Source organism: Schistocerca piceifrons, chromosome 7 (assembly GCF_021461385.2).
Source record: "Schistocerca piceifrons isolate TAMUIC-IGC-003096 chromosome 7, iqSchPice1.1, whole genome shotgun sequence".
NCBI lineage: Eukaryota > Metazoa > Arthropoda > Insecta > Orthoptera > Acrididae > Schistocerca > Schistocerca piceifrons.
The window spans coordinates 119,030,530-119,046,280 of record NC_060144.1 but is presented as its reverse complement, the minus strand read 5'-3'; the positions used below and the strand labels follow the sequence as shown (position 1 = coordinate 119,046,280).

Below are 15,751 nucleotides of genomic sequence, written 5' to 3'. Positions count from 1 at the left end.
AAATGTATTGATACCCACAAAGAGATTAGCCCACACTGCTGGAATAACAACAACTCAGAATCAAATTTGTGCCCCCAAAGATTCCGTTGCTGACCCACAAATGGTCTTGACTGAAGTAGTTCTCATTTAAGGGAATTCAAGTTTTCTCTCTCTAATTTTTAATTGATGTTTCCTGATGATACAAATAAAATGAAATGAAATGATCATACGGCATTCATCGTCTGGAGTTCCCACATGGGTAAGTTCGGCCAAAAAGTTACGAGTCTATTGATAGGGGTCTAAATCAAACACAACAGTCACAGCAAAGACAATTATCGAATAGGAAACAACTGTGATCTAAAAAAACTCATATTACATAATTCTAAACAATTATCAATGATTAACAATATCATTTCCAAACAGGTAACTCACTGAAACGGATAAGCTGATTTAGAAACACTTGTATAAATGCTAAAAAAAAATATTTTTTTAATCGCATTTTAATTTATCTTTGTTAGCATGCCTCAACAATGTATTCTAAATGAAATATTACGGAACGTACCATGGCTTACGTTTCTTGAAAGTGAATGTGAAGTTTATTAGGATTATTGGTAGCATTGCCACCTCACCAATTTTTGACAGGATTGTCTACATATTAGAGTAATGTCCAGTAACCTTTGTGTTGAATTTACACTTCATGAGAACAAAGTGAAACAGTGATATGTGGCTTTCCTCCCTCAGGTGCTAAACATGGTTCAGAACACACAATTTCCTGTTAAATTGGATATTATTGGGTAGTGAAGTTGCCAGCAGCACATTTCATGTCCAGCTTGAACATTTACGATTTGGAAATGATAATTGTTCTGAAAAGGTGTTTTGTGCTTCCTCTGATGATGAAAACAGTTCATCAAGTTTGTTCTGATGAAAAATGTTACAACAAAGAACCAAGAAGTTTCAACAAAAATTGGTTAGAAAACAAAGATTTTTTCACATGACAGATGAAAGAAAAAGACTTCACAGCAAAATGTGTAAATTTGCCCCATCATGTTTGAGATCAAATTTCAATGAAGAAAAGTTGTAGTGGCTCATCAGAAGACACAAAAACACATTCTGGCACAACAGCAGTGCCACAAAAATAAAATTGGCCAAGTGCTAGTACGACTCACACTCTCAGGGTTCCATACAAACTTAATTATGTATACAGATAGTAATTCTATCAGAAGAATCGAGAATATCTACAGTTTTGATACTGGCAAGATATTGGTCCTTGGAATTCCATGAATGTCGTATGATATAATTATGAATTAACAATTTTCAGATTTTTTTTCTTTAACTGATACTATAAAACTTTGCTTTTTGACAAATTTCATAATTCTATGTCAGTGGGAAGCACCCTATAACTTTTGATGAGTGAGTTTACAAGTACAAAAAACGTGACCTAATTGGCCATATCTTTAGACTACACTGACTTGGAAGCTTAAATCTTTTATGCTGCCAAGGACCACATACTTTAGTATGTGACATAAATTTCATCTTCGTACATATACCCATTCCAGAGAAAAAGGGATCTTAATAGATTTTTTTTTTTTTTTGTCCTCAGTCACTTAAAACTCAGGAAATATAAAACTGCAGGATACATCAGAGATTGCTAGATTTTTATGAAGACTCCAAAGAAACCCACAAAGATATTTTTCATGGAATAGAGAACATTAAAGAATCCAATGTCTTTCATCTTAACCAAGTAAGGTCCTACAATGCTGACAGTGCTCTAGTGAACTATGGCAAAAAAATCTGTTTTTGTCTTACTGAAAAACAAAAATCCATTGACTTTGAGGGCCAGTTGAAACTGCCTTATCATAAATTAATAATACCGTAAAACTTGGTCTTAAAACATTTGATTATGATGCTCGAGTTCTCAAAATCGACAGTGAATTTTGTTTCTCTGTTCCACATGTTCAGTCACTGAGAGAATTTTAGAGTTAGTGGAGATGTTTAAAATGGCATTCACTACATCCTGCAATTGACAGAATTGTATACTGCTGGCCTACCAGCAACTATTTTATTTCAGAGCTTGAGAAAGATTGTTCAAGACTGATTTGTCCAACTCAACAGAAGTAACTAAGCTGTTTTCCAGTTTTCTAATGGCAGTTTCAAACTGGGGCAAAATACAGCGCAGAAAACCATTCATTCCTTGTTTCAATGGCAAATCTGTACATTACAAGTAAGAGTGAAAAAGAGAAGACTTTCTCTTTTATTTTTGTGTTAACACAGTATTAAAACTACATTGTGGCATCAAATGTGCAGCATGACGCTGAAGATACTGAACTTCTTTCCTTAAAGCTATTGGTTTTCTGCGCTGTATTTTGCCCCAGTTTGAAACTGCCATTAGAAAACTGGAAAACAGCTTAGTTACTTCTGTTGAGTTGGACATAATGATAAGCTGCCTTAAGAGCAACCTTAGATAGCAGGAAGCAAGATAAACTATTAGGAAAGAAATATAATGAAGCCGTGGAAGAAATAGCAAATCACAGACGTTGCAAATGAGTCACAATCTTTTTTGACGCATTGCATTAATTATTTGTCACAAAAATATGACTTTTATGAGAACAATGTATTCAGTCTTTTTGCTTAAATAACAGGAAGATTTTCATCTGCAATGGTACTGTGTTTTAAAGGTTACAAACAAATTGAATTTCACCCTCGATGAAGATCAGTTATGCAGTGAATTCTGTGATTTCCAGAAGGCATAATCTGGGCATGACAAAAAGTAAATCAGAAGACCAGGTTTGGGTAAATTTCTTTAAGCAGCAGACCACAATTGACATCTCCCATTCTCAGTTGCTTAGTGTATGTTACACATAATTTCAGTTCCTGCCAGAAAATCATTTGGTGAAAGAATTTTCAATATGATCTAGAACCAGCGATCAGAATAAAGAAACTGGATGTCCAGGGCTGTGGTGAAAAGAGAACTTCCAATAAAAGTGAACTTTTCTGAATGTTGTGGTGAATTCCTGAATCTTCTTAAAAAGGAAAGGGGGGGGGGGGCAGTAAAGGACTACTGAAAGCAGCAAAGAACTACACAAAATAGGCATTCAAAAATACAAAACAGTGGTCATGTTACTTTTGGACATTTTCTTCAAGATTTTTTTCTCTGTGTTTTTTTGTCTACACTTTGAACTGGACTTGTTATATTGCATTTAAATGTTCATTAAAAAATTCATTCCTTGTTTCAATGGCAAATCTGTACATTACAAGTAAGAGTGAAAAAGAGAAGACTTTCTCTTTTATTTTTGTGTTAACACAATATTAAAACTACATTTTGGTATGTTTTGAAATTATACATACAACAAATTCAGTACATTACTAATGATATTTATTGTAAAATATTAGCATTTTCTTCACTTCATTTGATTGAGGCTTTCTTGAAAGATGGCATCCCTAGTTAATAGTGTTTCCGAAGTGTAGTAATAAATGATAATTTGTTATTGTGTGTCTTATTATGTTTGCATTTACGTATTTTACAAAGAGGATAGTTAACTTGTTCATTTAGAGAATAATACTAGAAATTTAGGATATTAGATTTTTAAAACAAAACTGCCACCAAGTAAAAAAAAAGATTAAGTGGCACATTGATTTCCTGCGCAAGTGCACATGATATAGTTGTCGTATTTTTTTCCACACTTATTCTTATTTCATATTTCAGGTGGATTTCAGTTATGATCGTATGTATCTTCTAACTGCCCTGGCTGAAGCTCGTACAGCGCTGGGTTTACTGGTTGGACGTCACCTTACTGACAAGAGCATCACACGAATTGACTCAATTTTCAACTTCTTTGGTGATCCCCAGTTCCTCGACACAGTTTTTCGACGAGATTCTGAACTTCGGCCAGAACTAGGGCGAGTGGTTGAAGACATGAACCGAGCAATGGATGAAGGTGGCATGTAGTGACTGTGACATTCCCTTCTGGTTGTCTGTCAGCCTCAAGTAGTTATGTGTGCACCAATAAAAGTAAAGGTACACTAGACTGTTGGGACAGCTTATCACCAGCGATGAAGATTATATACCACTAGCTGGAACAAATGAATCTATTGCTTATTGAATGAGTACCACATGGTGTTAATATTGCCATAAATTGTATCAGCATTTTTAAATATCTTGCCAGGTATATACATTGTGAAAAAGAGGTTGGTTTTTGCAAATTTCTGTACTACCTCTGTAGAAGTACAGAATTAATTTTTCTCCCCAAAGATGTGGCCTTGTAGGCAGCCACATTCCATATCATTGTTGTAGAGTGGTATAGTTGTCTGCTGAACTAAGTAGCATGAATGCAGGTCCCAGTTCTTTCGCTGTGTGCTTTGATTTTTTCAAATAACTCACTAATGCATCCTCACATCCTTCTTACATTTCACTGGCAAATTTCACAAAATCAGTTTGATTTTGCTTAAAAAATTTGCTACAGTTTTATAACTTAGTAAAAAAATCTACAAATTTCAAAATGTTGCTCAAAGCTTGTTTTTAAATAGTCTGTAATGACTCATTTCAGCTTTGTGTAAGAAAAAGTACTTCAATAAGAGGGCTACAAGTAAGTGAATACTTAACTCACAAATGGAGATACAACTGGCAAATAAAAAATATACTGAATATGGATTCATCAGTTTTTGAACCCACCGTATGATTGTCACAAGTGAAGTTATTTGTCACTCCTACAACTACAATAATTGTCATGTTCTGAATTTTGCACCTAGTTTTCCCCACAGTTCGAGCTATACTTCCCAGATAAAAATTTGTGTAATATAACATTTCATTAAAGAACTTACAATTGTACATAAACTAATCTACATGCAATCCCTATACAATATCAGCACCTTTCATTGCAAGAAGTCACTGCCATATTTTGAGAATTTATTTGATTATAAAGTTGTGTCAATAAACAAATATTTGCTGCATATATTTTGATAAACTATTTGACTAGTCTTCTAGTAATGTGCACATCAAACTGTTTACGCACTGTGTCATTTTATAAAAACCTCATACAAGTCACTGCCTTTGTTTTTCTGATGTTTGTTCAAGCAAGTGAAATTCACAGAGAAATGAGATAAGATAAATTTATTATGAGTAACTCATAAATGTGTAAGATAACATTTTGCATCTGTTAATTTATGTACATACATATCACAAATGACCAAGGTACATCCAAAGTTTTGTACTGCATCTATACAATGTAACCATATAGTATTATAAAATGCATTAAATAGTGTAGAAGTGTCAAAAGAAACAAAAAAATACTTTCAGAAAAGGTATGTATCTCAGTGAAACAATAGGAATCTGTTTGATCAGCAACATTGTGCTAAAGCCCTGTGGACATTTTGAATAAAAGTCTTACACTTTCACAGTTTTACAAAAAAATTATAACAGTTAACCAAGGCACACACACACACACACACACACACACACACACACACACTCTTCTCTCTCTCTCTCTTTCTGCTAATTCTACTGCCTGTCCTATCTTAATATCTGGTAATGCCTTTGTTTGAAAATATTTTCTATGAGTGTGCTTACTTTCCATCTCCTAGTGTAATGGCATTGGACTAAGAGAGCTTATCTTGCATGTATGAAAATACAACCAAACATGGGAAACACTAGCTGGGATAGTTTTCATATCTTACAAGTTAATTTAAAAACCTTACAACGATATAGGAATGCATGCTCATTTGTGATCCTTGCTGTAATGGAACTGCCCCACTCATTTTGCTCATTGGTAGTGAAATCAAGTAGTATGACACAAGTAGCTATTTGTTTTCCAAGTTGTATGCATCCGGTTCAAAGCATGTGTGCATTCTGCTAACATGTAGTTGTAACTCCTGATCACTCCAGTAAAGAAGGCAGTAATTTTTAAATACCTTCCTAATTCCATTGACTCTGTTAAAAATCTAGTTAAAATCCATTTGAATAGAATAGTCACATGTATCGTGTAATATTGCAGACATCAACCCATTTTATTTCATAAGCATGCAAGTAAGAGACTACCTTCTGGAAACCAAATAGTGCACGCCATTGGCCTTCTGCTGTTTGTACTGATGACAGATTTGACACTTGTCATAACTACAGGCATAAATGAATTCTGTAGATCAGCTAACCAAACATCAGTAAAATTTTATTCTGTCAAAAGATACTTTGTAAACTACAGTGAAAATTTTACTTTGCTGTATTTGAGACTTGATGAAATGATATGCATTGTGACATAATAATAAGAGTGTAGCTGTCCTTTGTGATAACTTGATTTACTGTTTATGCACCATTCACGTGATAAATTGGGGGGGGGGGGATTGAAAGGGAAAAGAAAGAACAAAAATTATGAACTTCAAAATTTGATGCTTCTACTTTACGAGGCTCAAGGGGAACAAATGGTTGCTGGTACAACAATGCAATAGCTATTTTTAATTAACTGTTAAAGCTCATGCAGAAGCATAGTCAGATCTAGATTTATGTTCCAAGATATACAGAATATTTTTTGTGCTTTCTTCATCTGTCAAATGAATTATTGTTAAGCCTAGTGACTACAGTGTAGAGGGGAGTGCATATCTTGTACGAAATTGTATTACTATGTCTATAACTATTTATTATACTTGATCCTGCTTGTTATCAGGTGTAGTACACAATGCACATAGTTATTTTTTCCTCTATGTCTACTCATTAATGTAATGTAACTGTTATCCTTTGTGCATATTATATTACTCCATACCTGTGACCATATACAAAATGAAGGCAGTACATTCCACTTCCATTCTATGCTAGTGTTTTTATAACGCAAAGTTACGATTTTTGTTAAAAATAAGAATACAGGACCCGTATACTGGATAACTTCTTATTAATATGTCACTTTCAGCAATTTCAGTAACTTTAAATTGCATTTTCAGCTAGTAAAGACAAAATAAGATACTATATTTTGATACTGCACTTCAAAATAAGACAATAAAGTGTCCGCAGAAGGATACTGTTCCACATTGAGAAACAGGCTTGTAACAATAGTAATCTCTTTATAAATTAATATTACCATAGACCATTCACATTAATTTTCCTGTTGCAGTTTTTACTAACTAAAATCATTGGAACTATTTTGAGGTCTATGATGAATATTTACATAAAAAACTGAAATAGAAAGCTGAAGTTAAAAGCTTGAAACTTAGATACAAGACCAAAATAAAATATTATACTAAATGGGCAAAATAAGGTAACAGAGAAGTGATGCTGTAACTTTCGTATCCTTTGAAAGTATAGCATCTTTATTGTGGATGTTTCTTAATATCTCCCATCAAAATACTTTTGATTTCAGTTTTATCTTTTTTTTTTAGTAGTTTTGTTCTTACATGGAAACATATTTTTTATTCTACTTCTCATTGGTCTAAGGCATCTTTGTATTTTTAAAAACAAAACCATTACAGAACATTCATAGAAAAGTTCTTATTGATTCCATTTTTATGAAGCTTTTAATTAACAACTCATGCCAATTACTCAGGCAACCCTGATCATCAAATGAATTGTAATGCACAGGATAATTTTCATAGTGGTACTCTTGTACATAACAGTAACACACATTGTCATGTCTAATTTTGACAGTTACTACCCCAGTTTATTTGGGGATGCCACTAAATCTGTTAACATGTTGCCAACTTTGACAGAAACCGTATAAAAATGAATGGTGTAGATGCCATTACATAAAGCCTTTGCTGCTCCTCGTAGACCTCGCATCAGCAAATCAATACAACACCATCAGTCTCTTAGTGGAGTTGGCAGCTATCGCAGCACCTAGTCTTTGACAAGGCTACGGTCGTAGGGTATATACGAGGATAATCCCAAAAGTAAGGTCTCCTATTTTTTTTATAAGTACATAGACCTGTTTATTTCTACAGTGGTTTACATCAGTTTACAGCTTGAAAATTTAGATATTTTTCAATATAATCACTATTTCTGTCAATGCATTTTTGTAGATGCTGTGGCAGTTTTCGTATGCCCATGTCATACCAGCTCACCGCCATGCTGTTCAGAAAGTTATGAATCTCTTCTTTCACCTCGTCATCAGAGCTGAATCGCTTTCCGGCCAAATGTTCTTTTAACCTAGGGAACTGGGTGCCCAGTCAGGACTATAGGGTGGGTGGGTGATTATGTTTCACTAAAACCGTTTGAGGAGAGCAATGGTTTGCCGAGCGATGCGTGGGCAAGCGTTGTCGCGGAGAATGTGTACGTCCTTGTTCAACATTCCTATTCTCCGGTTCTGAATTGCCCGTTTGAGTTTTTTCAGAGTCTCACAGTACCTGTCAGCGTTAATTGCGATCCCAGCGATTCTGCTCCGACGACGAGGCGAAAGCAGAGAATCATAACTTTCTGAACAGCATGGCGATGAGCTAGTATGACATGGGCATACAAAAACTGCCACAGTGTCTACAATAATGCTTCGACAGAAATGGTGATTATGTCGAAAAATAGCTAAATGTTCAAGCTGTAAACTGATTTAAACCATTGTAGAAATAAACAGATCTATGTACCTATAAAAAAAAATAGGAGACCTTACTTTTGGGATTACCCTTGTATGTAAAACACCAAGTCAACCAAAAAGTTTGAAAATCATCCTGTGAATAATTGCAAGCAAGTCATTTTTTTTAGCTTTTTATGCAGTTCCTACTACCAAGAAAACTATGTAAATAACATTGGATGTTATGTTTCTTTCAGTAATTGAATGGAAGTGAAAATGCTGTAAAGGAAATATGTATGTTATTCCTCGAGGCATAAAAGATTGTTTGTTGTGAATGTAATTAATTGCTCAATATTTTGTTACTTATGTTGTCAACACTGGTCTATATACCGAAATACGTATGGAATTTTGTAATGCCAACAATATCAAATCACTTTCGCTTTTATTATTTATTGGCTACGTGCTCCACAAGTTAACTGACAGTTTTCAAGGACGAATTTTATTAGTGTGCTAAATATCAGTGTACACTGAAAACACTTTAGCACTGCTTCTAGTGTGAAGATCCATATTTATACATTTGACCAAAAAAAGACCATATCTAGTATAAGACTCTTTTGTATGAAAAAGTGTATCACAGTAATCTCACTATTGTAATGAATGTTTATAAGTCTGGTAGGATGCTTGTAAATGTATGATATTTGTAAACTTTTGTAAAGCACTGTTTGTATTTTATTGTTATTAAACCAGTCAGTTAAAAGTTATAACTTCTGACCTGAAAGTACAGGGTGTTCCACATAAAACATGCCTCATGCTTGAGATTCTAGTAACAATGAACTAACAAAAAAAGAATAGGTAATAGTAATGTTCAAAAACATGAAGTTCCCTGTTTATAAGAGATGCTGGAAGTGGTGGCCACGAGCATCCAGGTATTGCTGACTTCATGTGAAGCAATTCAATTAGTGATGATTAATTGGTACATGAGGTGTACATTTTATGTTGGACATCACTCAAACCTTACACTTCCCACAGCAGATTTGCAAAACTCATAACAACTACAAAGTAATGCTATGCTCATTAAACTTTTCTTTTCCTACTTTGTTTGGCAATAGTAAGGTGCAGCAAAATTGGGGGAGGGGGGAAAAGGGAGAGAAGAAAGTAGCATCAGACACTCAGCCACTAACACCAGGACAGCAAAGATCCATTGCTTAAAAACAGCTTTCTTTTTCACATTTCCTGTAAATTAGCAGTGAAAATAAGAAATAGAAACTATCTCCCCATGAGGAGAAATGAGCCTACAAAAATGGGCTTCAGTTCAGTTACTGGATTTAAGAATAAGCAGCCATATGGCGAATCTTCATCATGTGATCACGCAATGAAGCACAAACTGAACACCTACCCTTTAGATTATGCAGACATTTTTAACATAAAGCATGCATTTACCAACTCAGCTTTGTGAAGTAAAAACTTTGCCAAACAAAGATCAGTATTTTAATAGGATGGATAAAAACCGAAAACTGGGCCAAACGAAGATCAATATTTCAGTAGAATAGATAAAAAAAAATGGTGATAAAGAGTGGCACGAAAAAACACAAAAACATATGGAAACACATGATATTTTGGAGGCAGTGGCTCCTTCTGGCAGAAAGATTAAAGTGAAAGGAATGGGGATGAAGAAAAAGGTTTAGGAAATGGGAAGAGTTACAGAAAAGTCGGCCAAAATCTTGGATCAGGGCAGACTTGCTGGAGGGGATAAGGAAAGACCGATCAATAATTGTTATGTTATAATAGTTGACTTCATAATTTTACTATGTACTAATTGCACAATCTTTTAAATATTTATATGATTTGTAGGTTTCTGTACTGACTTCGCAAACCCTTTTTCTCAGGTACGGTTAGATCTGTCAAAGCTTCTAAGTCAATGCTATCAAAAGATACGACCATTTGTGACATACATTGATACTCTACATCTACATCTACAAGGATACTCTGCCAATCACATTTAAGTGCCTGGCAGAGGGTTCACAAACCACCTTCACAATTCTCTTTTATTCCAATCTCGTATAGCGCACGGGAAGAATGAACACCTATATCTTTCCATACGAGCTCTGACTTCCCTTATTTTATCTTTGCGATTGTTCCATCCTATGTAAGTCGGTGTCAGCAAAATATTTTCGCATTCAGAGGAGAAAGTTGGTGATTGGAATTTCGTGAGAAGATTCCATCGCAACGAAAAACGCCTTTCTTTTAATGATGTCCATCCCAAATCCTGTATCATTTCTGTGACACTCTCTCCCATACTTCGCGATAATACAAAACGTGCTGCCTTTCTTTGAACTTTTTCGATGTACTCAGTCAGTCCTATCTGGTAAGGATACCACAGCGCGCAGCTGTATTCTAAAAAGAGGATGGACAAGCGTAGTGTAGGCAGTCTCCCTAGTAGATCTGTTACATTTTCTAAGTGTCCTGCCTATAAAACACAGTCTTTGGTTAGCCTTCCCCACAACATTTTCTGTGTGTTTCTTCCAATTTAAATTGTTCGTAATTGTAATTCCTAGGTATTTAGTTGAATTTACAGATTTTAGATTAGACTGATTTATCGTGTAACCAAAGTTTAACGCGTTCTCTTTAGCACTCATGTGGATGACCTCACACTTTTCGTTATTTAAGGTCAACTGCCCCTTTTCACACCATTTCGATATTTCTTCTAAATCGTTTTGCAGTTTGTTTTGATCTTCTGATGACTTTATTAGTCAATAAACGACAGCGTCATCTGCAAACAACCGAAGGTGGTTGCTCAGATTGTCTCCCAAATAGTTTATATAGATAAGGAACAGCAAAGGGTCTATTAACACTACCTAGGGGAACACCAAAAATCATTTCTGTTTTACTCGATGACTTTCTGCCAATTACAACGAACTGTGACCCCTCTGACAGGAAATCACAGATCCAGTCACATAACTGTGATGATATTCCATAAGCACGCAATTTCACTACGAGCCACTTGTGTGGTACAGTGTCAAAAGCCTTCCGGAAATCCAGAAATATGGAATCAATCTGAAAACCCTTGTTAATAGCACTCAACACTTCATGTGAATGAAGAACTAGTTGTGTTTCACAGGAACGATGTTCTTTAAACCCAGGTTGACTGTGTGTCAGTAGACCATTTTCTTCGAGGTAATTCATAATGTTCGAACACAATATATGTTCTAAAATCCTGCTGCATATCGACGTTAACGATATGGGCCTGTAATTTAGTGGATTACTCCTACTACCTTTTTTGAATATTTGTGTGACCTGTGCAACTTTCGTCTTTGGGTACAGATCTTTCGTCGAGCAAACGGTTGTATATGATTGTTAAGTATGGAGCTAATGCATCAGCATACTCCGAAAGGAACCTACTTGGTATACAGTCTGGACCAGAAGACTTGCTTTTATTAAGTGATTTTAAGTTGCTTCACTCTCTCATTAAAAACTTATGCCTACTTCTCCTTGACGTAGAATCACACAATTTGCAAGAAGAAAGGTGTCACAGGACAGGTAATGAGGAAAAGAACAGGAAGTTGTTAATTAGTAATTATATCAAACAAACTGTTATTTCTTTTGTCATTTGTAATCCCACTTCAAACTTGAAATTAGCTTTCTCGAAAGTCCCGGAATCCCTGGGACTGAGATCTTTTCAGTATCAATGTCGATAATTCAAAAATAATTTAAATTCTCAATTCCTGGAAAGGATTGACTGTCTATGTACATAATTAAATTTGTAGGGGACCCTTGGTGTGAGAGTTCTACTAGCACCTGGCCAGTTTTTTAAGAAACCTTTTCTTACACAAATGTCAGTGAAACGACAGAGAAATTGGATTTTAAAAAATCATTTTAAATGCATCTTTTCCGCATGAAGCTATTTCTCATTTGAAAAAAAAAAAAAATTAAAAAGTGTCATTTCAGATTAGCCAATGTCACCTCCTTGGGCATTATCAAGTAACATCACAAAATATAATGCTATATATTTACAGTGTGTCTGTATACAGTCTCCTTTATAGATTGAGCTACTCTTTACTAAATTTCCCCAAGAAACTAAAATCGACCATTTGTCTTCCCTACTACCTCCCTTATGTGCTTAATCCATTTCATACTGAATTGCAACATTGCACATGCATATTTTATTGATATGACTGTGTCAAGCAGCACACTACTAATGCTATATTAGAACAATATGGAATTGTTTTTCCTACCCATCTGCATTAACTTACATTTTTCTACATTCAGAGCAAGCTGACCTTCATCAAATCAACTAAAAATTTTGTCTAAGTCAAGTTGTATCCTTCTACACTCACTCAATGATGACAACTTCCCATACACCACACTGTCATCAGCAAACCGCTGCAGATTGCTACTCACCCTGTCCATCAGATAATTAAAAGTATACAGAGAACAAGAGCAGTTGTATCACACTTTCCTAGGGCACTACTGATGATATCCTTGTCTCTGATGAACACTCGCTGTCGAGGACATTAAACTAGGTTCTATTATTTATTAAGTCTTTGAGGCGCTCACTCGCATAGCTGGGAATTCCTAATTCATACGCTTGGACCTTCATTGACAGTCTAGAGAGGAGGGGGGGTGGGGGGGGGGGGGGGGTGGCGTCATGGCAAGTGCTTTCCATTAGTCTAGGAATATAGAATCTGCCTGTCGCCACACCGTGTGAGAAAAGAGCATTGTGTTTCATAAATCCATGCTGATTTGTGGACAGAAGCTTTTCTGTTCCACAGAAATTTCTTATATTCTGACTTGGAACATATTTAAGAACTCTGAAGTAAACTGATATTAAGGATATTGATTTGCGATTTTGTGGGTCCTTCCTTTTACCCATCTCATATTCGGGAGTCGTCTGCATATTTTCTTTTTTCTCATTTAGCTGTACAACCTTCCTGTATGAATGATTTCTTAAACTTCAGCTTTTCTTTTGCTGTCTTCTGTTGCCACAGCAGACTGGTCAACGAGTGACTGAATAGAAGCCTTCCATCCATTTAGCGATTTCGTGTAGGACCAGGATTTTCTCGGGTTCTCATCAAGATCTTTTGCTAAGGTGTGACAGTGGAAGTTGTATGCTTCGTGCATCAATCATTTTACATATGCATGAGTTTCTTCTAACTTTTGCATGTTGTAATTTCTGCGCTCTTTTTTGAACTGAGGGTGCAACAGTCTGTTTCCTCAGCATTTTCCAAATTTTGTTATCAAATAACTGTGGCTCTTTTTCCGTCCTTAATCCACTTACTCAGCATGAACTTCCCCAGGGTGTGATTTACAAAAAGTTTAAACTTTGTCCATAATTCCTCTACATCAATCATACTCAACCTAAATGATGTTCATTCATTATCTTAAGTCAGATGCTTGCAATTACTTATCTTCTCCCTCTAGTTAAGAAAGAGGTATACAGTTGCAGGGAGAAGATGTAGTGCTTCCATCATTCCTTCTTACTGTGTTTAGTTAGATAGTGATCCTCAGCATGAAGCCACTTGAAAGTGATAAAGTTGATCTATGAAGAATGTCATTCGAAACGTCGAAGGGCTCTTCGGTGATTCTGAGTAGTTATTGCAATGTTCTTGGTCCACCAAGGCACTGGCTGGCAATGTAGGGGAACCTGTAGAATTGGAGGGGGGGGGGGGGGGGCTGTAGAAAGGGGAATAGCAGTTCCAGTGGCATGGGTAACTACATTGGAGACATCTTGCACAATGTTGTCAGTACAATCTGACAAGGAGGTGGGTGAGAGCGGCAAAAGTAAGTGGAGGCTCGCAACTGCCACTTCGCTCTTCAAAGCATCCACTGTATTGTAATTGGTCATTCTAGCAGTGGCAAGGAAGCAACAGTATCGAAAGTGGTAGGTGTTACAAAGTTTTGATGTAGTGACTGAAATAGCACAGCCACAAGGTTGAGAGAACCCATCATTAGGCAGGTAGCTGGAAAGGTGCCGTGTGGAGAAAAAGGGGGGGGGAGGGAGGGGGGGGGGCAGAACACAGTTGTTAAGCTGGTCTGTCAGAAAGCTCCTACCAGACAAAGTGAAACTCCTTCAAAGGGTGCTGTGCACTGAAGTCCTGTAGCCTACCTGGAGGTAAATAAACTTTGCAAATGATAACCGCTGAGGTTGTTTGCACCCACACCACTATTACTTTCAATGTGGTACAAATGGGAATCCACTAACTGATGACATCTGTGCAACCAATGTACAGGCTCCTCCAGATGCCCTCTCAGGGCCACAGGGCCAGTATGGTTCCAACAGAATGCACAATAACCACAAAGTGTTGTGGAATAGTTATCAGTGAAGTGCATTCCTTGTAGAGCAATGCAAACTGCAGAAGAGGAGGACGTAAGTTGTAGTAGTTCTGACAGGTGACAAGCTACAGTTCCACTGAATGATCGTGTTAATGCTGCCAAAGTTAGGCATGAAGGGGCCACAAGGACCAGTCATGCCCCAGGATCATTGCCCAACACCAAAGGGAATGGAACCCCTTAAATGAGAATTGGCTCAGAATCCGATTACATGGGGGATCTGGCACCTCCGGAGTCACCAGAGAAGCCTTGTTCCCATTCTTCTTCTTTTAGTCCTTTGGTGGCTGGGATTCTTGTAAGGGACTATCCACAATGAGTGTAGGAACAAATGAAGAGCAGGCATTCCTAGGACCCACAGACCGCAGTTGCTTCAGGCACTGTCTGGTGTCGGCCCTCTTGATCCGTTTCCAGGGAAAGGAGTCCCATGAGAGAGCCCTGTCACCATTAGAGGCTGCAATAGGGAGCTGTTCCTCAGACCGGATGCAGGTAATAGTTCCCAAAGAGAGGAGGGTGGTGGCAGAAGTAGTTAGGAAAAAAAAGAGATAGTGGGTGTGATGACTGTGACTTTTGCATAATACGTCACATCAGTACGATGTAGGGGTTCATATTTTGTTGTGCCTCGGTATACAACACAGGTCACCATTAGGTGTGTGAGGAAAGTAATGAGATTGATTTTTTTTATCTAAGAAAAGTTTTTATTTTTTCAAACAATATTGTCCCCTTCAAAGTAGTTCCACTCAACAGCTATACACACCAGGGGAATTTTTGTTCCCAGTCTCAGTAGCAGTGCTGAAAGGCATCAACTGGTTGGGGGCTTTTAAATGTTGGTCACATTCTTTTGAACCTTCTCCACACGCACGCACGCACACAGGCCATATCATATCTGGGTGCTGAGGTTCCACTGGGGTGAGTAGTGACCTTGACCAGGGTAGGGGTACAGAAGAGGCAGGAATAGGGACAGATAACAGAGC

At 36.7% G+C, this 15,751-nt stretch overlaps 1 protein-coding gene across 1 annotated transcript in view; it reads left to right on the top strand.

Moving 5' to 3' along the window:
* The window catches only part of LOC124805249 (tumor necrosis factor alpha-induced protein 8-like protein), a 233,886-nt gene extending 225,938 nt beyond the window's left edge, over positions 1–7,948 (top strand). The window contains exon 4 of the mRNA XM_047265761.1: positions 3,683–7,948. Coding sequence (XP_047121717.1) covers positions 3,683–3,925 — 243 coding nt within the window. The 3' untranslated portion in view covers positions 3,926–7,948. The remainder of the gene's footprint in view (positions 1–3,682) is intronic.
* The last annotated feature ends 7,803 nt before the right edge of the window (positions 7,949–15,751 follow it).